The sequence below is a fragment of the Camelus dromedarius genome, chromosome 2, assembly GCF_036321535.1.
Source record: "Camelus dromedarius isolate mCamDro1 chromosome 2, mCamDro1.pat, whole genome shotgun sequence".
Taxonomy (NCBI): Eukaryota; Metazoa; Chordata; class Mammalia; order Artiodactyla; family Camelidae; genus Camelus; species Camelus dromedarius.
This window is the reverse complement of record NC_087437.1, coordinates 14,091,577-14,114,903: the sequence shown is the minus strand read 5'-3', so window position 1 is coordinate 14,114,903 and position 23,327 is coordinate 14,091,577. Positions and strand designations below refer to the sequence as shown.

Sequence of the window (23,327 nt, the reverse complement as noted above, 5' to 3'; positions counted from 1 at the left end):
TTTAGGCAACTCAATTATAAACCTGAATTGATAGGCTCCAAGTTATGGTAATTATGATTCATTTTCATTCATTAATACTTTATAGAAAGAGAAATTTTTTTTTAAATGCACTTTGGTGGGGTGGTCAAAGCTTCATTAATATTCTTAAATGTTTATTACCTTTTCATGTTGGCCAGTGTGTTTGTAGGTATTCAGGGAGTATTTTTACATGAAGAAACCCAAAATACATACTTTTTTTCACTGTATAAAACATCTGAGTAGTACCACAAATTAACTTCCCACTAACAATTAAAAGGGATTAAAGTAGAACATGTTTGTTTTACTGTAATTTAGAGCCTTGGTACTAAGGCAATTTGGGGAGTGTGTTTCCACCTTTCACATTAGAAACAATAGTGTTTATAAATCTGGTTAAGCACTATGGGTTTATTTAGTTTTGTAAAATTCAGTGATGATTAATTTCTCACAGTCAGCTGCCTACATATACAAATTTTCAAGGCATGCAAACTGTCAAGAGAGCATTCTAGTTACAAAAGATCCTTGTTACCAGATTTTTTCTGCTAAAATAATCACTTTAATGGAAAATATCAGACCAAAAAATTAGATTAGATTTGGTACAGTATAAGACACTAGTAGGGTGCAGTGCCAATTAAGAACAGAAAAAAAGGTCTTTAGAAAACAGTAAGTTCTAACTATAATACTTTATCAACTATAAACTTTTAAACTTATAAATAAAGCCTTAGCAAATTAGTGTACCAAAAATGAGATTTAGAAAGACTGCATTTTCTTTTTTGAAATTCAAAGCATCTCTAGTAACCAGAAAAGTTACTTTACAGATGAATACACTAAATTTTAAAATAATAGCAAATGACCTACCAAGGCAGCATAAATAAATTTCAGGGCTAGAAAAACTATGCCCATACTTTCCTGACATCACTCTAAAACATAAGAATCACAGTATCCTAAAATCTCAAAACTAATATACTGAACATATTTGCTATTTGGGACTTTCTGAAATCGGTTTTTAGAAACTTATTTTACAAGTGGGAAATGCACTTTCAATTTTTTACTAACATTTTCCCCTAGAGATAGAATTTAAACATTTATATCTTCAAAACAAAAAAATCATCAAAATAGGAGATTAGCATAGTAACAGCCTACAGATAATGGTTACACATGCACGTTTCTTTATTGGTCATTAAATCATTAGGAATTTATTTCAACCAAGGCTCTCTAAGCCTTCATTATTTGTATGCGAACTCCAGACAAAACCAGTTTATCAGTTTATGATTGAGTGGTCATGATCAGGGAAAATGATACTCTTCCCCAAGAAGAAATACATGTCAGTCATTGCAGAGACAATTTAGGCCTCTTTCATTGCCCACTATCCAGGACAAATCCTTGCCAATGTTAAAATATCAAATTTAAATGAAATAAAGTATTCAGGAGGTAGCCCATATGATGGGTATAATTCAGATGATCTTAGCCTAAATTTATCCTTTGCTCCTCAGTAAAGCACACTGACTCAGATATGTGTCCCACCGATGAAATGCTTTTCCTTATTCGGTGCAGAAATATAATTTGTACATCCTGAAAATACCTTTATCTGACTATCCGTGAAGAGAGCTTCCTTTTATTTGCCTTTGTCTCGTTTTGAATATAAAATTCACAGGTTTGCAAACTTTTCTACTGACTACATTTCAACTTGTATTTCATCAGGAAACATTTGAGAGGATGTTTTTATTTTAAGGGTTAACTATTTGAAATTCATCGTTGGCCAGGTTAGCAGTAGTGGCCAGTTTTCTTGTAGGGAGCAATTCCAAACACAATGAGTAGATGCGTGCTGGCTCCAATCGGTATGTTCTATCTCTTGTCCTTTCCCTATATTTGACCACACACTACTGTATTGTCCACTGGCCTCAGGCAACGGACTACAAAGGATTACTGGAAAGAAAAGGAATGTGGCATCAGAATGGTCCTTTCTTCCTACCTTTCCCAAAAAGCCAAAACAGTTCAATGGCTAAGTTTGGATAAGACTTGTAACTGCCTACATTAATCCTTTGAAGTTTTCTTCCTAGAACAAGACATGAATTTTAGGAGAGTATCTGATTTAGTTGAAGGGGAGGGGAGCAACAAGCAATACTCAACAGTATTTTCAAAAAGTATAACAATTTAGTGAAGATACATCAATTGATGTTGCCCCAAGTTTTCTGTTTTAAAATGATTTTTTTTAATTGCAAGGGAATAGGCTTAAACACAGGAAATAAAACACAGGCCAGTCCGTTATTTACATGTTCTTCATCTTGGCCATGAGGTCTTCCAAGCTTTCTTCAGAATCTTCCACTGTTACCTCAGGTACAGAATCTTCCTGCTATCAATAAATGAGGAAAACATGGTGAAAATATAACCAATTAAAATTCTTGATGCTTAGGAATATATCACAAGTAAGCTTAGCCATGTTAAACGAGTTTACAAAGTAAACTTTCTTTAAAAAGTATTCTTTCTAATTTTTAGGGGAGACAAAGGCGTTTACCTTCCCCATCAATCTTTTCATTTGCAAGGCAGTAATTTCAGTAGTCCTGAGATTGCTACTGGAGTGGTACTTTTAAATGGTATTGTGGCTAAAGCTATCAGTATACAAAATGGCACTGTCATTTAATCAAATCTATTTCACCTGATCTACCAGTAAGTGAACAAAACTATTTTATGTCTGTTTTCAAACAGTTTAAAATGTACTGTGAATATTTCCACATTAACACTGAATACCTCTTTCTTTCACACATCTTAATGCCCATAACATAAAATATATAAAACAGGAAACACTGCACTGGCATTATAAAATAGGTTGAAGATGAAAGAAGGTAAGACATTTTCTCTATATGATATTTACTTATAGTAAGTGAGATTTTAGGTGTACCTTTTTGGGAATTGTATATGCCACCGTAATTCCTTCAGGTAAGTCAGGAACTGGACCTGAAGAATTTTTCAGTTCCTCTTCTGAAACTTCAGATACCAACTCAATGCCTGTAAAGTTAAACTTGATCTTAAAACAGTCTTTAAGGAGCTTAATGAGCAATAATCATTCCAAATTTATATCATCTTAATTACAATTAGATTGACTCCCATAAAGGTGGTTTCATGCTGCCATATCCATTTATGAAAGATTCCTACCCCACTCATTGTCCTCATGTATTATCTCTTCCTCTTCTTGAACAACCTCCTGTTTGGGCAGCGCTGCTACCTTTTTCTGTGGAAATCAAACAGTGTCAAAGTGTTTTTACTCATTCTCAGTTATATGAAGCATTAATCAAGAATTTAAACAGGCTTTTTTCTAAGGAAGACACACAGATAGCCAGCAGACACATGAAAAGATGCTCAACATCACTCATCATGAGGGAAATACAAACCAAAACCAGTGAGGTAACACCTCACACCTGTCAGAATGACTACCATCAAAATAACAAGTGTTGGCAAGGATGGAGAGAAAGGGGAACCCTCATGCACTATTGGGATTGTAAATTGGTGCAGCCACTATAGAAAACAGTATGGAGATTCCTCAAAAAATTAAAAATACAACTACCATGTGATTCAGCAATTTCACTTCAGGGTATTTTTTCTGAAGAAAACAAAACTTATTCAAAAAGATATATGCACTCCAATGTTCACTGCACTATTTACAATAGCCAACATATGGAAGCACCCTAAATGTCCATCAATAGATCAGTGGATAAAGGAGATGTGGAATATACATACAATGGAATATTACTCAGCCATTACAAAAACCCTGCTATTTGTGACAACATGGATGGAACTAGAGTGTATTATGTTAAATGAAATAAGTCAGACAGACAAATACCATATGATCTCACTTAAATGTGGGATCTAAAAAACAAAATGAAAACAGACTCAAATACAGAGAACAAACAGTGGTTGCCAGAGGGGAGGTGGGGGTGCAAAACAGGTGAAAGGATTAAGAGGTATAAACCTCCACCTATGTAATAAATAAGTCACAAGGATATAATTTACAGCAGTAGGAATATGGTCAATAATATTGTAATAATTTGGGGGACAGATGGTAACTAGACTTATCATGGTGATCATTTCATAATGTACACAAACGTCAAATCACCATGCAGCACAACTGAAATTAACAATATTGTACAACTGTATTTTAGCTTAAAAAATTAAAATTAAAAAAAATGTTTTTAAAGAATTCAGACAGGCCTTTATCTTACCAAAAGCAAGAAAAGACTCTGAGCAGAATTTTCATTTTTAAAGCATGATGAATAAATCAGAACTTTGAAACTTCAGAACCCATTTATCTTGTATTCCAAATCTAAATAATAATTTCTTCTTTTTAAAGTTACTGTCCCATGCAATTTGGTCTCTCATGCATTGTGACAGATTGACATATACCTTATATTCTTCCTGCTGCTTCCTGCAATTTCTGTCATCACACTGAGGATTTGGCTTCATGGACATAGTAGGAAAAAAATCCTGCATTGCATTGTATCCAAGGTAAAAACTAACAGTACCAAAATTTAACAAAAACCTAGGAAAACAAATCAAAGTAGACTCAAATAAAGAAATAAAACCATAAGAGTATTAGGAAAAAGTGAATGAATTTTTAAAATATGACTGTGAAAGTAATGATTTTTTTAGCAACCCAGAAAACCAATTTTTTATCTTGTTTACAGAGCCTGGCTTATAGTAGATTTTGTTGAATGAATGCAGTCAAGAAAAGATTACTCCACTTCCTCAAACACAGAATGCACTATTATTTTTGAAACTGTAATAAAGATAAAATGTTGCCAATTAAATTATGACATGTCAACAACTATAAGAAGCATCCTGATGTCAGAGAAATTAAAATGTGGAAGAAGTGTATCTTAAAAATGCCTGACATATGGTGCTAAATCTAATTTTTTGAAGTTTTTATATATAACTTACTGCAAAGTTTACAATCTTAAATTTGTATTAAATCTCAGTAAAATTTTACAGAAGGACTCACCCATGATCACTACAGTGATTAAATACAGTTGTCCCTTGGTATCCATGGGATTGGTTCCAGAATACCCTCCACCCCCAGGATACCAAAATCAAGTCCCTTATATAAAATGGCCTAGTATTTGCATATAACCTGTGCATATCTTCTCAGATACTTTAAATCATCTCTAAATTACTTACAATACTTAATAAAATGTAAATGTTATGTAAATAGTTGTAAATACAGTGTAAATGTTATATAAACAGGTGTCAGCATGTGGCAAATTCAAGTTTTCTTTTTTGGAACTTAATGGAATTTTTTTTTTTTTAATATTTTTAATCCACAGTTAATTGAATCTGCAGGTGCACAACCCAAGGATATGGAGGGCCGGCTGAATGGTGCATTTCCAGGATGCCATAAAGCTCCCTGGCGCTCTCCCAGTCAAATCTGATTCTTTTTAGAAGCTTATAAATAGAGGAAAAATCATGTACAAAAGATAAACAACAAAAAGAAAAAGAGTTATTTCAAATGCAGAGAGTAACACAAATATGTGTGTAACTATATGTAATATTATCTACTATATATTTAAACATATTAAGATATATTTATATATAAATTAAAAGTATACATATATTAAACATATATAATATTTTAAAATGTGTATCTAAAACTAAATTTTTAAAAAACTAAATCAAATACTTAGCTGGTAATTCCAATATCTGGTATGTTTTTCAAAGGCAAACAAGACTATTCAGAAAAATTAACCCTCACTCACTTTAACACATTCTGTACCAAGATCCCAGCAACCACTCCCATGGTGGTAGGAAGACTGGCTGCACAAACACCTTCTCGTTTCAGAGTCTTCTCATCAATATTTGCAGCAACTACAAGTGGTGGAGCGCACTACATGAAGAAGAGTAAAAGGCAATACTTCAAAAGAAAGAAGAAGAAAGTGTAGGATGCTCCAAACAGCACTCCGTCACATTCCAAGCTTGGCTTTTCTTTGAACTGTAATACATTTTCAATGCCCCAGGAACTCTCACTTAACAGGGAAAAATGCCCAAAATGAATCACGCATACCGCAAAACAAGCAGATTCTCCAGGAATTATGAGCTGTATGTGCCCTGAAACTGCATTTTCACTGACCCCAGACTCCATCCATGTCTGTCCAAGTTCATTACAAGCCTTAACAGAAACAGGTGAAAACACAATAGAGAACATTAAAAAAGCAAGAAGTAATTAACCATAATTTCTTTTCATGAAAAACTGGAGTTTAAATGGATTACAAAGAGTTTTTAAAAATTAATATTTAGAAACAAACAGTAAAGTTGTAAGTAACAGAATTCCTCAGCAATTGCCACTCTACTCAAAAAGTAAACTGACAGCATTCAGGCAAGCAGTCAATAAGTACCTAATTAAACTGAGCCATTTCACTGGTTTTCTTAGTATATTAATGTAAAACTTCATTTTTCTAAAATAATTTCAGCAATAACAATTGCAAAATTCTATTTGAAAAGTTATAAACACAATCAAAAGAATTCAGTTTTATTCTTGAGAAATTGTATAGGTAGGCAATTTATATATATTTACACATTTACTTAAAAATAAAGGAACAAAGTTAAAACCAATGCTGACCAAGAATAAGACAGAATAATAAATTTATTTTTTTTAATTATACATCAGAATTATGTGCCGTTTTAGTTTCCTCTCCTGGCATAAGAGAGAGTAGGATACTGAAACATATGCCACACCAGCAAAGCTACACAGGTCCCATTAGAATAAATTTCAAAAATAGGCTGAGAGAACATTAAAAATAAGTAAAACACATTATCAAAGGATTTAATGCAGAACTATTTTCAGGGTGGGGAATATATACTGACAGAACATATAGGAAAATCCACAAGTATAACACATTACACAATAGGAAAACTCACTGTATTTATTGTCATTCGAGCTTCAAAATTGTCCACACAGCTAAGAACTAGGTCAACAGGTTTTCCTTCTTCTAATCCACCATTACTAAGCAAAGAAATTTTATTTGAAAAAAATCAGGACACAAAATACATTCTAATTAGACTGTATTTGTTCAGTCACATATTTATTCTTTCAGTAAATGTTTGAGTATAATTATAACACAGTATTTAATATTAAAGACCCAGTACATATCGAGTATTAACTATTATGAATATAATATCAATGATATTACAATACTTCTTATACAACACGTACAAGGCTGCATGAAGTATAAAGTCTGTTCACAAAAGTCACCATTTCCCTCTCAGCTGTCACAGACTTTTACTCTTGTTTCACTGCAAATGGAAATGTAGTAAGTTAACTGAATACAAGTCAATATTTCAGTGGTGCATTGACAGTCTCTGCAGAAAACCACTTTCAGATAGAAATATAATCTGGAACCCAGGACTTATAATTTTATGAGGATCCCTTTTTATATAATTAAATAACAGGATTTCGGGGGCTTGTTTTTTATTTTGTTGTTACTCTTGTTTTTTGGACAATATATACTTTTTGGTGAGCTCCCAATACATAAAAATCACACAAAAATTAACTATTTAAAATATATAAATAATATAAATACACACATATATCAACCTACCAACTCATTGAATTAATCAACAGATTTTCTAATAATACTTAAAGTAAGCTGGACATTGTGCAAAATATTCATAAATGAAATTTTACCTTATTCTATCCATGAAATGTTGAAAGTTTTCTACAGTGGTTATATTGTAGTTGTGTACCTCAAAAAGGACATCAGGATTAATGTTCCTAAGAGGGAAAAAGGGAATTATAAAAACTACTAGTAGAACAGTTAGAGAAAGCAGGAAAAAGAACTGCAAGAGCTAAAGATCACTTAACAGAGGCAGACAAGTGGAATTCAAGCTATTCAAAGAAAATCCAAAGTTCTCTTCTGTCCCACCTCAAGGACCAGGCTCAAAACAAGTAAGACTGTCAGAAGGATTACAGAAATAATCCCACAATTTATATGCTGGAAATTAAGCCTTTATTACCTCTGTTAGCTACAGCTCAGCCTGACAAAAGAGCTTTTTTGTTCCCTATTCAATTCAGTGCAAGTATGTTTGGGGCCACAAAGAAACTTCCTAGAGTAAGGGTTAGCAAACTATGGCCCCTGGGGCAAATCGACCTGGCACCTGCTTTTGTAAGGTCTGCAAGCTAAGAATGGTTTTTACATTTTTAAATCGTTGCAAGAAAAAAGGAATCAAAATAAGAACATATTTTATGATATGTGAAATTATATGAAATATAAATTTTAGAGTCCATAAATAAAGTTTTATCAGAGCACAGCCATGCTCATTCATTTTTACATTGCCTACAGCTACTATCACACTCCAGCTGTATAGCTGAAGAAGTTTTGACAAAGACTGTATGACCCTCAAAGCCTAAAATATTTATTATCTAGCCCTACAAAGAAAAAAGCTGCCACTGCAGTTCGAAGAGATAACTGAAACCTGCATTTTTATAGAGAAAAATTCAGGTCCATTTATCTGATAGGTTAACTCATACCAAATACACAAAGCAAGATTTCACTAATTTCACTGCCTTCAATTGCTATTCCATTTACCTCAAAGTATGTTCTGCTGCTTGAACTTTACTTAATCCTGCTTGATGAGGCTGGAAGAAAAGTCTGTTCATATTGGCCAGTTCCACCTTGTCATAGTCAAAGAGTAGCAACTAAAATGAAAACAGTGGTATTCTGTTGAAAAACATACCAAAAAACAAACTGAAAATAATCAATCAACTAGTGGGCTTTACACTTGATGGATTTAGCAGTTTGACAGTAATATTAATAGCTAACTGTGAAACACTAGGTGCCATGAATTCATTTAATCCTCATATGGGGTAAGTATATAGGTAATATTATCCTTGTTTTAGAAATGGGACAACTAGGGCACTTGCCCAAAAGCCACTCAGCTAATATGCAGTGGAAATGAGACTCAAATTCAGACATTCTCAATCCAGCACCTGCACCCTGACCACAGTGCTGTACTGCCTTTCTAAACGATTTGGCTCAAAAATCACTCCATTTCATTGCAATTTTTAAAAACTATGCCAAAATTCTACTTCATTCCAATTTTTTGCTAAAAGCCAGGAACCCATTAGATAAGTGAAATTTTTAAATAAGGTAAAAACAAATGCTATAACTTAAAACCACAGTATAACATGATTCCTTTCTTGAGTATGATACTATATATGCCCATACCATGGCTAAAACTTTATTCCAAACAGTCAGTTAATTGTTGTTTCCTGCTACATACTTAGACATGACAGCGTTTGTCACACTCACCCAACTTTAAAGTGGCCAAAAGATCCATTTCTTATCAGTAAGAACAGGTTGAACCCAATGAGGTCCCTACATTATCTAAAATTCTGTGACTTTGTAATATAATTCTCAGCATTCTAAATTTAACAATAAAAGCAGAAATGAGATTTTCATCTTCTCAATAAAGAAACTAAAAAAAAAGGTAATCCAGCCCATTAAAAACAACATCTAGGTAACACTTAATATCTTGCTAGAAAAGATATCACTTACACCCTCTATAATTTTCTAACCCTAATTAGAATTTTCAAAATATGGTTTATTTAAGCTCATTCTTAGCAATATTTATTAGGTCAGGTCAAGTATTAAATTTGAGTTTCAACTTCATAGCTGGGTTATGAGTTAGCTGCAGGAAATCTTAAATCTGGGGACAGATGTCTGAGCTGTAACTGTCACTAATTAGCTCTGCCCGTGGGTAAATCACTTTCACTTTTTAGGCCTGCATCCTCATCTGTATAACAAGGCAGCTGATCTAGATCTGGTGATCCAGAGTGCCCTGGGGAATTCCATAAACTTTCAGGGATAAGCAGTGGGCCCTGGGTCTCCAACCCTCCCACTTCCCTACTTAACCCCATAAATCAGCTTCTTGTTCCTCTGTTTCACATATTGAAAAAAGAGTTCTGAAACTTACCTATGTAGACTCTTAGCTTACAAACTTGAGTGCACATTGGAATAAAAAAATACAGATGTCAGGGTCCCATTCCCAGAGGTTCTCATTAACTCATTATGGAGTGCAGTATGGATATCAGAAGTTTTTTAAACGTCCCAGGTGATTCTAACTACAGGTGATAACCACTATTCCGGATCCTGGCTACTGTAAATCCTTGCTCACTCTAGCATCACCTGGAGCTTGTTAGAAATAAAGGAGCATTTCTCCTGCTTTAATATGCATATGAATCATCTGACAGTCTTGTTAAAATATAGCTTCTGATTCAGCATGTTTTGGGCAGAGCCTGGGAATCTGCATTTCTAACAAGCTCCCAGGTGATGCTCATGGTACACTTCAGGGACCAAACTGAGGAGGAATAGGACCCAGCAGTTCTTAAAGCTTAGTCCTCAGAACATCAGAACAATCTGGGTTCTGGGAACTTGTTAAAAATTCAAATTCTTAGGTCCACCTGAACCTTACAGAATCAAAACCACTGGGTTAGTCTGGCAATCTGTGTTTTAACAATCCTTCCAAGCGATACTGCTGCACACTCAAAACTGAGACCTGCAGATTTCCATGATCACTGCCATTCTCAGTCAGTCAGCTAGGGCCCTTATGTCAGCCAGTTGTTGACTGGCTTTTATAAATTTCTTCAAAGACTTTGAAATGTTAATAAACATTGTTAGTATTTTGGTGTTATCTTTTCTGTATCGGTAAGTGAGTGCCAACTTTGAAGCCACTTGGGGCATGAAGTAGATCAACATATTAAAAAGCACTGATATACTTTGTGGGAAAATGTTTGCTTCATTAAAATGACAAATAAAAGGGTATATAATTGTGGAAAGCTTATCTAACACCATGAGCTTTGGCTTTATAAATCTAAGATTGACTTCTAGCATAAGGTTAACTTCTCCCTCCTACCTGCAATCTAAGTCAATTTTAGAAAAACGGAAAAAAAAATGCATGGGTTAAAAAAAATCTGGAGTATTCACCAGTTCACTTTTGGGAGTCAGAAAGATACATGCTTCTTAGTCTGTCTTGTTTGAATTTTTTTTTTGGATGTTTCAGTGTTTCATCCACACACTTCATCAATTTAACAGCCTTCTTTCCTAAACTTCTATTGCTAAAATACTTAAGTCCAAATTGTTTATATATTATTTCAAACTAAAAAGTTCCTGAACACCGTTAGGTAGTCCCTGTTTAATTAGCAATAATATCAGCTCCCATTTTGGTAGAGTTATGTCTTAAACCTTCCCCCACCCCCCAGGTAGAAAGAACAATCTGAATAAATATGTCACCAATCAATAAACCATTAGTAATGAGAAAAAAATCCGAATTTGTACCTGACTTCTCCAGAAGTGAGTAGGTTCCCTATATGACAAGCAAAGAGAAATGCTTTTACCTTTCCAATGCCACATCTTGTCAACATTTCAGCAGTCACGCTGCCAACTCCACCAACACCTACTATCGCTACAGCAAAGGTACGGATTTTCTGTGAAATGTAAGATTGTATTTGTGTTGGTTAATATTTCTTCATTGAAAATGTCAGAAATTATTTTCATTTACTGAAATCATCTTCAAAACCTTGGGAAGGCTTATCATACCTCATAGTCGCTTACAATTCCCATTCGTTTCAATGCCATCAGGCGGCTTAAAACAAAGAAAAAGAATGTTTTAAAGCTTAAAATCTTTTAAATAATAGTGATACAGGTAAAACATACATCATCACAGAAACTAAACTGTGAGAAAGAAATTGTTGGTGGGAGTGGGTGGCGGGGGGGGGAGGATCTTTATCAGCTGGCTTTTACAGATGAAACTAAATCACCTCAGCAGCTTTAAAAACACTGATGCCTGAAAACCCTCCCAGATGTAGCCTGTGAAGTAAGATTTTTTTGAAGTTCCTCAGATGCTCTAATGTGCAGTCAAGATTGAGACCTACTGACTTAAATGTTGTGTTCAGATGAGATGGGTCAAAGTGAAATTTCAACATTTTCCTATGCTTTATTAGTATATGTAAATATTTAATGTTTAACACTTAGATTTAACATTTAACATCAGAATAATCCTGTGGCTAGAATTCCGTTCACTTGTTGCCTCTGCCCATTAACAGATAATGTCTACTTTTCGTAAGCACATCTGGGCCAAGGACTCTAACAGGTACTTTACCTCATTATGCTAGTCTGTTCTATTCGGTGTTTTAGCTTTTTTTTTTTTTTTTAAATATTTATACTTTAACCCTATACACATATATATACAAATTCCATTCATTTGCACTCTGGCAGGCTTGTTGGGATATTCAGCAGTCTTCTGGCATCCAACCCCATTTTTCTCTCCTCCCTCATTTTAAACTCTGTTACCGACATATCTGTAAAAAAACATGCTAACATTGTTATTTCTTGATTTTCAATTTTAGGTACTAGCTGAAGATTTCTTATCACTGATCCCTACTGAACACAAATATTTCTCATCCCACCAGCCTCTTACTATTGTTTTTGGTTATTTTGGTTAGATGTTCATACCGTTCACAACTGGGCAATGCAGTATATTAGAACTTACCCTTTCATATATAATCCCTACCCTTGAAGTTAATTGTTTCTCCTCATGCTTAATTTCCTATGTATTTCCACAAATTCAACCCCAGTTGTCTAAAATTCCTCTAGATACAGTCATGTGCATGAGGTGTTCTAGCAATTTTATCTTCTTGAAGACGTACTAGGATCTTCTGAAATGTCCTCACAGGCTGACTCCCATCTGCACACACTGCTCCCATTCTGGGCTCCCCCTTCATCATTACAAATTCCCTTCATTTCTTTATCCTGTTTTAATCCCCTGCTTTCTGTATCCTACAGCTCAGTGGCTCTAAAGTATGGTCTGTAGCTCAGTAACAGTACCAACTGAGAATCTGCTAGAAATACCATTTCTTGAGTCCCAACTCTATAATCACAAAACGAATCAAACTTTGGATGTGGAGCCTAACAGTCCATGTTTTAACAAGCTCCTCAAAATAATTCTGATGCGCATCAAAGATTAAGAGCCTTTGCTCTAGATTATTTATTCTCTTGCTATGGTTGGAATAACATCTTACAGTAGCTTTGTAAAGGGTCCAACGAAGATAAATTTTGAGAACTTGTACATCTGAAAATGTTCTTTATCAAAATTCTTTTCTTTATAAAAAGGACAAACTAAAGGGTACATAATCATGGAAGGCTATTAACACACACACACACACACACACACACACACACACACACTTGATAGTTTAATTTGGTATAAAAGTCTAAATTAGGAATAATTTTCCTTTAAAATTTCTAAGGTATTGCTCCAGTGTCTTCTAGATTCTGAAATCTCATGATGTGCCTTAGAATGAATCTTTTCTCATCCATTATGTGGACCCTTTCAAGTTGGAAACACTTTTTTCAGTTCTGGGAAATTTCCCTGAAGAGTGTGATGACTCGTTTGCTTGGTTTATTTTTCCTGGACTTTCTGGACCTTCTACTGTTTGAAAGTTGGGCCACTTGGACTGATCCTCTACTTTTAATTATTTTGTACTATTTTCCATCATTTTAGTTTCTGCTCTGTTCTCCTAGTTTTTCAACTTTAATTTCCAACCCTTCTATTGAGATTTTCATTTTGTTATTCTCCACTTACAAGAATTCTTTTTAATCCTCCGAATGACTTTGCAGTATCCTGTTCTGTTTCATTTACATACCTCTCTCTCTCTGAAGATACTAAAGATAATGTTGGGGTTGTGTTCCCCTTATATAGTCCATTCAAATTAACATTTCTATTTTCTTTCTTTCATGTTAGGAACTTCTCTTATCCTTTGTTCTGCTCATATTAAGAGCCAGACACTAATAAAGGGAAGGATGGGGGCAATATTTGTTTGACTTTGGGCTTCACTGTAGGGTGATCTGTCCTGGTTCCTTAGAGAAACCCACAATGTCAGTGTCTTTCAGTCGTTCTTCTTGGTTCTCCCAGATTCTCTGGAGAACAATCTTTCAATTTCCAGCCTGTAAGGTAATTATGCCCATCAATTTTGAGATGTTAAGTGGAAGAGCAAGGCTGGGAGTCCTAGCATTCAGTATGCAAACATTCAGTTAATCCCCTTACCTCAAGTACAAAGACCTGCTTCTATTATTTAATAGAAATCATCTATTTTACTCTCAATGAGTAAATCTCTAGTCTTCTCTCCCAGTAGGGAGAGGCATTTGCTGCCCAAAGTGGAGTAGCAAACTTGGGCTGTTGTCAACAGATTTCTAACCCTATCTTTTTTAGCCCTACCTTAAGCCCTTCTAGAAAGACCTATGCCTATTCTTGAGCCTTTGGGGAATTCTGTAGTATAAACTGGGTTGCAGTCAATTTCTTTGGATCCTTTAAAATAGTTATCAGTCATCCATCCCTTTTCTGGTATCTAAAATTGTGTTACTATAATCTTTAAGTACAGGAACTCACCCTCCCCCCGTTATTAATAGAAATCCTCCACTTTTTCAATGGGGGTTTATTCCTTTTAAAAAATTCCTTTACTGTCATTTTAGTGGGATTGGGTAGACAGTTATAATATATGCCTGTGCTCAACCTGCCATCTTTACATTGACGCTCTCTTTAATCTTTACAAATAACCCTGAGAAGAATGTACTGCAGCCTCCTTTTACAAATGAGGGAAAGGATTCATGTTAATTAACTTCCTAAGATCAGCTAAATGGCAAACAAGTATTCAGGGCTGGGTTTTTGAGCCAGTATTGAAAACCAAGTTTTCTAATTTTAAAGCCTCTGCTCAACTCTTCCTTTTGTCCACATGCATCTAATTATATACTATACCACATAATTTTACACTTACTTGTGTTGATCATTATTCCACAACCACTGAATCTCCAAAACTAAAGCAAAAGTTTTTTGAGGGTCAGGGGCTTTATGTTATATTTCTATTATAGCGCCAGATGCAGTTAAAAAGATGTAGAACACCTACAAATCTCCATATTTTTCTGACAACTATGTACTTTTTCTATCATAATTCTTACCACTCACACTGCAATCCCATGTCTACCTTTCTATCTCACATTCATCTGGCAATCCCTTGAGGGAAATGACCGTGTCTATATATATTCCATGTCTATGCATAACAAATGCAATAATCACAATTAATAGTACATATTATTCAATAGGGCTGGAGATGAAAAAGTGCTCACTAAATATTTGCTTAATGAACAAAAATTCAAAAAATTTAGTCTAAATTTTATCAAATTTCCATGTACACTGCAGAGCTCTGGGTGACAACTGCCATCTCCTATATAGCAGTTTTAATAGACAAATGGTGCAAATAAGATACAAAATACTTAATGTCTAGATTTGAGTTCTGAAAGTTTGGTTTGGGATTATTACAATGTCAAGAAATCGTCCCACATTAAAATGAAAGATTGATTCTAAATACATGATCCACATTCCTTTGCTTTTCATTGTTGGAGGTAATGCTATAAATTTTTCACTTGTAAAGTTAAAAAATCTTTAAGGATGCCAAACCAAATAGTTTCCACTCATTCTGATTAGAGATGTCAGTTCATGCTTATTCAATCTGTAAAAATTTTGAATGGCTAACCCATCATACATGGCAAGACAGTTATATATGCATCCTGTCAATTATATCTCAAAATTGAAAGGAAAAAAAAAACAGGTAGTAAGATGAATGAGAGAAAACCAAGAATCAGGCATGATGATTTCATTTAATTTGGGTTAATATAAACTTTTCTGTAATTATGGAACAATTATAATTTCGTCAGGTTTTTCTGTCGCAAGTAATACTGTACTTAACATCTTTGTGCCTAAATACTGGTCTGTATTTTAGATTGTTTAAAAAAAAAAAAAAAGATACATGTACCCTAAGACTTCCACTGAGGCTTTATACATCATAAATAAAACCTGTCTTTAAAATCCAAACTCTCCTGCTTTTTGAAGGAAAAGAGCAACAATAACATCTTTCCTGTTTCACCTACTTTAAAACTATCCAGTTTTAAGCCACACTACTTACTGGCTTATTTGTTTTTCTTGGGGATGCAGTCCCATGTGAACTTTGGAGTAAGACAAACCTATTGTCAGTTAAAGCCTTATTAGCTACTATTAGCTCTGTGGCCTGAGGCTGGTCACAACATTGCTGACAGCCTCAATATTCTCACCTACATAATGGAGGTAAAATAATCGTACCAATGTCCTAGGGTTGTGCTGAGGTGTAAAGGGACAATGCATGCAAAGTGCTTAGCAGGTAATGAAAGCTCAGAAACTGTTATTATATGCACTGAACAATAAAGTCTTGTACAAGGCTTAACATATACAGGTGCTACTCTAAGAATACATATACTGACAATTTCAATCTTCACAACTCGACAGAGATATTAGGAGTGAAAAACTGAAACAAATTCAGAACTCTCTCCAGGTTACTCAGTTGCTAAGATTTGAATCCAATCAATCTGGCTCTAGAGTCCTTACCGTTAACCACAGAGCTATGTTCGGCCTGCTGATTAACAAACCTTAGGAAACGAAAAAAGGAGACGAGCGGACAGAACTGGTAAAGCCCAATGGTTTTAGAGCGAATCCAGCTATTCCTACCACGCCCCTAATTTAAGAAACACTAAACAAGCCTTTATGAATCTCGAAGTTTACGCTTAGCGGGTTTCACTTTTGGTGTCATCTTGTGAAAGTTATTACTATCAGTTTTATGCAGAGTGAGGAAGGCTAACAGCAGGGCAGTAGGAAACTGGATACGTGTCCTCGGGAAACACAGGAGCAGCACCATATGGCTGATTCACTTTATTTTTATTTTTATTTTTTCACAAAGAGAAAGAACATCTCTTAACCAGTACTAAAACTTGGACTTGCCGTTTGGGAACAGGGCCCCCAAAACAAGAAAAGGCCGATGAGAGGCCATATGAGCTGGACAGCAGCTGGGGGCTCCTCACTCCTGACCACCTGGAGACCGTGACCTCGCCCCCCTCGCCCCGCCACGCTGGTCACCTGTAGGGGTTGGAGTCCACCACCTCCGGGCTCATCTTCTCGATGCGGGCCCGACCGCCTCCACCGTCGCCGCCCCCCAGGGCCCGGCGACTTCTCTCCTGGGCCAGCTCCCGCTCCAGCTCCTCGACCCGCTGCTGCAGCCGCTCCACAGACTCGGCCATGGCTGGGACCCCGGCTGCCAGCGCTCCCAGCCCCGGCCTTCGCCGCCGCCGCCGACCCACGCTGCTAGGCCTGCTGGTCCCGCGAGGACCTCGCGGCAGCCTTCCTAACCCAGACCCCGGGGGAAGCGCTCCCAGCGCCTCCCGGACCGACACGTCTCCGCAGCTCCCTGCGGCCGCCCACGGGCCGCTTCCGGTGCGTTGCAGTCATTGCTCCCCCCTCAGATTAAAAAAAACCCGCCCCTTTCAGCTTCCTTCTTCGCCTGGGCCAAGAGACCAGGCCGCAGCAGGACAGGGGTCATAGGTGTCCAGAGCCCACGGCCTGTGATGTTGCCTTTCCAACCGGGCGACTAGGAGTAACCCCGGGATCTTTTATTCCTGGGTTCGAGGTCCTGACGGGCCCTTTTCTGAACCGGACCCTATGGGTCTTCCGCCTGCTGGTGCATTAAATTTGGAGGTGGGAGAGGCCAGGCCGTTCTTACTTGCCCTTAGGGACTAACTTTACTTTGCTTGCTTTCTTTAGAATTGAGGCCTCCAACTCTGAGGCTGACTGAAAATTTAAAACCCAAATACACCTGAGGCCCTTCTGGGATTTCCCGACTAATGCCCAAGTCCTAAGAATCGGCCAGCCAGTGTTGCCCAGCAACAGCGCCTGCGGTGTGTGATTGGCTGGGGCCGCGAGCCGGCTTCCGGGGGCGTTCCGGCCTCGCCCCTGGCTACTGCGTGGCACCGCCTCCCCAGTGGTGTCCGATCCCCGGAGACTTGTTTCTGCGGCTCTCTGGTCTGAGAAGGCAGCAACGATCATGGAGACCAGGGCCTCCCGCGAGCCCGACACGGTTGAAGTGCTGCCCCAGCACAAGTTCGACTGCAGGTCCCTGGAGGCCTACCTAAAACAGCATTTGCCCGGCTTTGGGGCTGAGCCCGAGGCCAAGCTGACCGTTGCCCAGTACAGGTATCGCCGCCGGCCTTCCCCCGTAGAAACGTTATCTGTACCTTGTGCTTTTCTTCTTTTCGCTCTGGGTGGGAAACTCCCAATTTCCCCCATCAGGTTTCTTTTTCCTACAGTGACACACACTCTGCAGGCGGGAGCTGCCATCACCCGAATTTCATTCTAGGTATCTCCATTTCGAGGGCAATGATGGAAACACGGTAACATTCACGATTCCAGCTATGAGAAGAAATCTTTAACAATTAAGTACCTCGAGGATTCAGTGAATCAATTACCGTTGGAAGCTCTGTGGTATATGAAGAGGCCTTTCCTCAACTTTTGTTCTATAACCATTAGATCTTTTTTTCTGAAAAGCAGATGTAATTCCCTTCACACTGGCCATATTCTTGGAGACTGAGTTAATGGCACCAGCTGTGGGATCTGAATTCTAATCCTAGCCCTTCCACTTAGCAAATGACAGCACCACTTTGGGCTTTAGTTCTTTTTGGAGTTAGGGAATGGAACTGGATGATCATCCTGAGAATACTGTTACCCACCATAAATCTGGCTCTAGTCTGATGTTTTATAATAGAAAATAGTCTAAAAAGAAACTTTATTCTAAAAATAGTATTTTGATAAATACAGAGCTATAGAAGCAGTCCTGGCTTCCAGAAAATTAGGTCTGCCACTTATTGCCTGAGAATTTTAAAACTTTGTTACATGAACCTTCTGAGAACTAGGTGCATAATCTGTAACAAATATCTGCCTGTTCTGAGTAATCCTGGTAATTAAATGAAGAAATATAGGTGAAGGGTCTTAAACACTGTAATAGCACTGTATACCAGTGGCATTTATCACTGGCATTTGTATTCCTTGACTACCAATTTCAGAGAAATTAAAAAGAGAAAGAGATGGATCAGAGAATTTGGGGGTATAGAATTAAAAGGCACCTGTTGCAGTAGATATTGTAGGATGAAGAAGAAGGTGAAATTTAAAAAAAAATGGCTGAGGTTTCTAGCCTAGAAGCCTTGCGTTGTAAACAAACTAACAGATCAAAGTTCAAATTTGCTGTGGCAATCTGGACAAGTTATTTAACCCTTTTGAGCATTGAATCCTTCTTTGACAAAATGAAGATAGTAATATTTATCTCCTAGAGTTCTTCGAAAATTATCTAAGTGAAAGATACTTAATTCTGAGTGAAGTTGAACGTTAAATAAACCAGAATTGGCTTGATAAGTGGAATTCGTTGTGACATAAATAGTATATATTTATGGAACTAGCCCACAGAGAATACACATTTATTTCCAAGACACATGAAAAAGTTTATGAAAATTGAAGACATGTTAGGCCACAAAGGAAGTTTCAGAAATTCTAAAGTGTCATTCTTAAAACATTTTTTTTTAGAAATCAACAGAAGACAGCTAACAGATACATGTTTAGAAAGTGTTTTGATATACAGAGTAAGGAGCCAGTAATCTACAGATAATAAAAGAGTTTAATCAAAGTTCAGAATGCAAAAATCAATTGCACTTCTGAACTTTAGCAACAAATGTGTACAAATATAATTTTCAGAGAAATATAATTAACAAGAGCATCAAAAATACAAATTTCTCAAATATTCATGAAGTATGTGCATAATATATAGTATAATTCCCTCCTTTGTGGAGGGAATTATAAAACTGTATTAGGACTTTAAAAAGAACTAAATAAATTGAGGGATGCCATATTCTCGAATAGTGAATTCAATATTGTGAATGTCTCTTTTTTTCCAGCTGATCTATAGATTCAGTGTAATGGCAATCAAAATCTTAATATTTTTCTCTAATTTGAAAAATTACTGCTAAATTTTATGTACAAGAGCAAAGGGCTAAGAGTAGCAAAAACACTCCAGAAGAAGAACAAAGTGGGAAATTTGAATAAAGACGGCATGTTATTAAGTGCAGAGATAGACAAACAGATCAATAAAATAGCATAGAATCCACAAAAAGACCCACATATTTATAGAACTCTGGTATGTGACAGTGCTAGCACTGAGAATAAGTGTATGTGGGGTTGGAGAGAGGGAAGGATTTTTAAATAAATTATACAGGGATGATTGTTATCGATATGAAAAAATCGAAATTAGACCCTTTCCTTAACTACCTTACACAGTTTCAGTTGGATTACAGACTTGAATGTTAAAGGCAAAACTATAAACACTTGGAAGACTTATAAGAGATGATTTTTAAGACTTTGGAGTAGAGAATAAAATCTTAAAAAGGACAAAAGCACAAACCATGAAGGAAATGATTGGTAAATTTTCAGTAAAAGAATCCTTAAAGAAAGTGAAATTACAAAAGAAAATATTTGCATAGTATATAAGGATAAAAGATTAATATCCAGATTAAAGAACTACAATAGCCCAATAGAAAAGTGGGCAAAAGACTTGAAGATGCTAAACCTCATTACATTGTAGTAATTTGGGAAATGCAAATTAAAATGACGAGATGCCATTTTACACCATCATATTGACTTAAAAAAAGTCTGACAATATCAAGCAGGGTATGAGATAACAGACTTATGCAGTATCAGTGAGGATGTAACTATCTTAGAAAACAATTTGGCACAATCCTGTAATGATGAAGATGGGAAGATACACATGCCCCATGACACAGCAATTCTATTCCTAGTTGTACTCTCTTACAAGGAATTCTTGTACTATGGTATCAGGAGATAAACTCAAAAAATGTTCATTGCATGGTTTGCAATGACAAAAATATAGGAACAAAACACAATGTTCACCACCAGTAGACGGGATGAATAAATTGTGTGCTCAATGTGTGGAGGGAATACAAGCTAGTGTGCCTGGAGTTGTGTAAGCGAAGGCAGCAGGAACTCTGTTGGCTGTTATAAAGGATTTGATTCTTTACTCTGAGTTGAAATGGTGAGAGATTAGGGATTTGGCAGCAGAACAGGGAAGTGATTTGTCTTTTTTAACAAAATCTCTTTGCCTATTGTATTTGACTGACAGAGGCAAAGGCAAGGAAACCAGTTTGGAGTGTGTTGCAGTGACTCAGTAGAGAGAGATTAGTAGCACGGACCAGGATGGTAGTGTGGAATAGGTGTGAAGTGGTTATATTTTGAAGGATTTACTGACTGATCAGATGTCTGGTATGAAAGAAAAGAGGAGACAAACAGTATTCCATTTTTGTCTTGGTAATTGGAAGGATGGAAGTATCTTGAAATAGATATGACTGTAGAGAATCAGATTTGAAGGGAAATATCAAGAACTCAGTTTTGGAATATTAAGTTTCAAAATGCCTTTTAGACATTCAAGTGGATATGTACAGTAAGCAGGATATATGAGTCTGGAGGTCAGGGCAGAGGTCTGAACTGGACATATACATTTGGGAGTCATTGACATAGAGAAAGTATTTTAAGCCATGAGAGCATAGAGCTTACCTTGAAAGTGAGTCTACATAAAGAAAGAGGAGGTCTGCAGACTTATTCCCAGGCACCCCAATATTTAGAAGTTGAATTAAGGAAGAACCTAAAAGGAGTCTCAGAAGGAGTGGCCAGAGAGGTGGGGGGAAACTGTAGTTTGATACCATAGCAGTAATAGTGACTTTGAAAAAGTAACTTTGATGGGAAGACAGGAATTAAAGCTTGATTGACAGGGATTCAAGAGAAAATAGGAGGAGAGGAGTTGGAGCAAGGAGTATAAACAACTCAAGTTTTCTACAAAGAAGGAAATAAATGTTTTATGTAGAGGAAGATGTGTGTGTAATAAAAGTCTTTAAAAAGGCAGCATGTTTGTATGTTGATGGCAGTGACCCAGAAGAGAGAGAAAAATTTGTTCAGGAGAGAGGGCTAGAATGAAGTCCTTGAGTAGGCAAGAGTAGGATGGGATCTAATTCATAGGAGAAGGGATTGTCCTTAGATGGAAATGTAGGTGTTCTTCTACAGACTCTGCAGGGAAGACAGTATATGGGTACAGGTGCTGGAGATGTGGTAGCATAAGCTTGTGAAAGTTCTCACTTGATTGCTTTCATTTCTCAGTGAAATAGAAAGCTGGGTAATCAGCTGAGAGTGAAGATGGTGGACAAGGTGTTGGAGGTTTGAAGAGAGAGGAGAAATTGAAATACTCATTCAAGAGCATGGGAGAATGAACAGGCTAAGGAAGTATAATTATGATTGCTGTCAGAGGTCACTCTGAGGTTCATGGTCATGAATTTGAAGTAAGAGTAGTTATTTTATTAGATATTGATTCTTTGCCCAGATTCTCTTGGATTCTTCTTTACCATTTCCATGCATACCCTGGTTTGGTGGCTTCCACTTCCAGTAGCCAGCACCTGTGTCTCTCTTTTGGCTTGCCCTTGTCCTCCTGGAGCCTCTTTTGCACTGAATGCTGTAGTGCCTGATACAGCCCTTAACCAGTGACTCATGGGTTCAGGAGTATGAACTCACCATCATTAGTGCTTTTGATATAAGATAACTCTCAGGTGTGACTACACTGCAGTGTCCCCTTTCTGTTATGAGATAGGCTGAAGCTACCCTCTGAGGACTTTGTCTCCGGTCATACTCTGGCTTGGCTTTCTCCCCTTCCCTGACCTGCTTCTCCCTCCTGATTGGTTTCTTAAGTGTTTCTTTAATAAGTCGCTTGCACACAAATCTTTCTCTCAGGATCTGCTTCCAAGGAACATAACCTAAAATAATAATTATGGCTAGGTTTTTTTTTCTCCACTACATTCAGTTATAGGAGTGCAGGCAAAGAGTTGGATTTAACCAGGTTGGGGGAAGCCAAGCAAATAACACGAAGTGAGAGAGGGCAGTGCATTAAAGATGTATTCAGAGGAGTGGTTATGAAACTGGCCATCAAACTGAAGCTAGTTAGGGAAGGACATGGTTGGGGGTGGGGAGAGCCAAAGGGCCCTGGGAAGGTAACATGATCGCTGGATGGTAGGTCCTGGGATTGAAGGATCACTGGAATTGAGGTCCTAGTGGGAGTGAGTGGAAAGATAGGAGACTATGGTCAGAGATAAAAGTGCTTAAATGTAGGATTATGCTGTGTCTGAGTTGTTGATATTGATAAGGTAGAGGGTGTGTCCTTTAGAATGAGTGAGGGAAGTAATATAAAGGAAAATACCACTATAGGTGAAGAACGCAAGAAACTGACAGGCCCGAGTGTTAGAATGAACATGATTTTGAAATCATTAATAATTAGGATAGGAGTAATATTAATAAGAGTAATAGTGAATCAAGCTAAAATC

General features: G+C 36.8%; 2 protein-coding genes across 4 annotated transcripts in view; one reads left to right on the top strand and one right to left on the bottom strand.

Annotated features, from left to right (window-relative positions):
- Positions 1–1,161: 1,161 nt before the first annotated feature.
- Positions 1,162–17,528, bottom strand: UBA5 (ubiquitin like modifier activating enzyme 5). Of its 2 annotated transcripts, none has more exons than XM_031435955.2 (12): positions 16,993–17,528; positions 11,595–11,640; positions 11,393–11,482; positions 8,586–8,695; positions 7,685–7,771; positions 6,919–7,003; positions 6,065–6,169; positions 5,760–5,887; positions 4,414–4,549; positions 3,169–3,244; positions 2,915–3,021; positions 1,162–2,365 (listed from the first exon to the last, which is right to left on the bottom strand). In XM_031435955.2, the coding sequence occupies exons 1-12, from the start codon at positions 17,151–17,153 to the stop codon at positions 2,285–2,287; spliced, it is 1,212 nt and encodes a 403-aa protein (XP_031291815.1). In that variant the 5' UTR covers positions 17,154–17,528; the 3' UTR covers positions 1,162–2,284. The 2 variants fall into 2 exon arrangements, with proteins under 2 accessions (XP_031291815.1, XP_010986116.2); XM_010987814.3 differs by having other exon boundaries at positions 1,162–2,368; positions 16,993–17,524.
- A 339-nt stretch (positions 17,529–17,867) lies between these two features.
- Positions 17,868–23,327, top strand: part of ACAD11 (acyl-CoA dehydrogenase family member 11) — an 81,729-nt gene continuing 76,269 nt past the window's right edge. The window contains exon 1 of one of the 2 annotated variants that reach the window (XM_010987821.3): positions 17,868–18,102. In XM_010987821.3, the coding sequence (XP_010986123.2) occupies positions 17,954–18,102 (149 nt within the window). In that variant the 5' untranslated portion in view covers positions 17,868–17,953. The remainder of the gene's footprint in view (positions 18,103–23,327) is intronic. The other variant, XM_010987820.3, reaches the window with a different exon arrangement.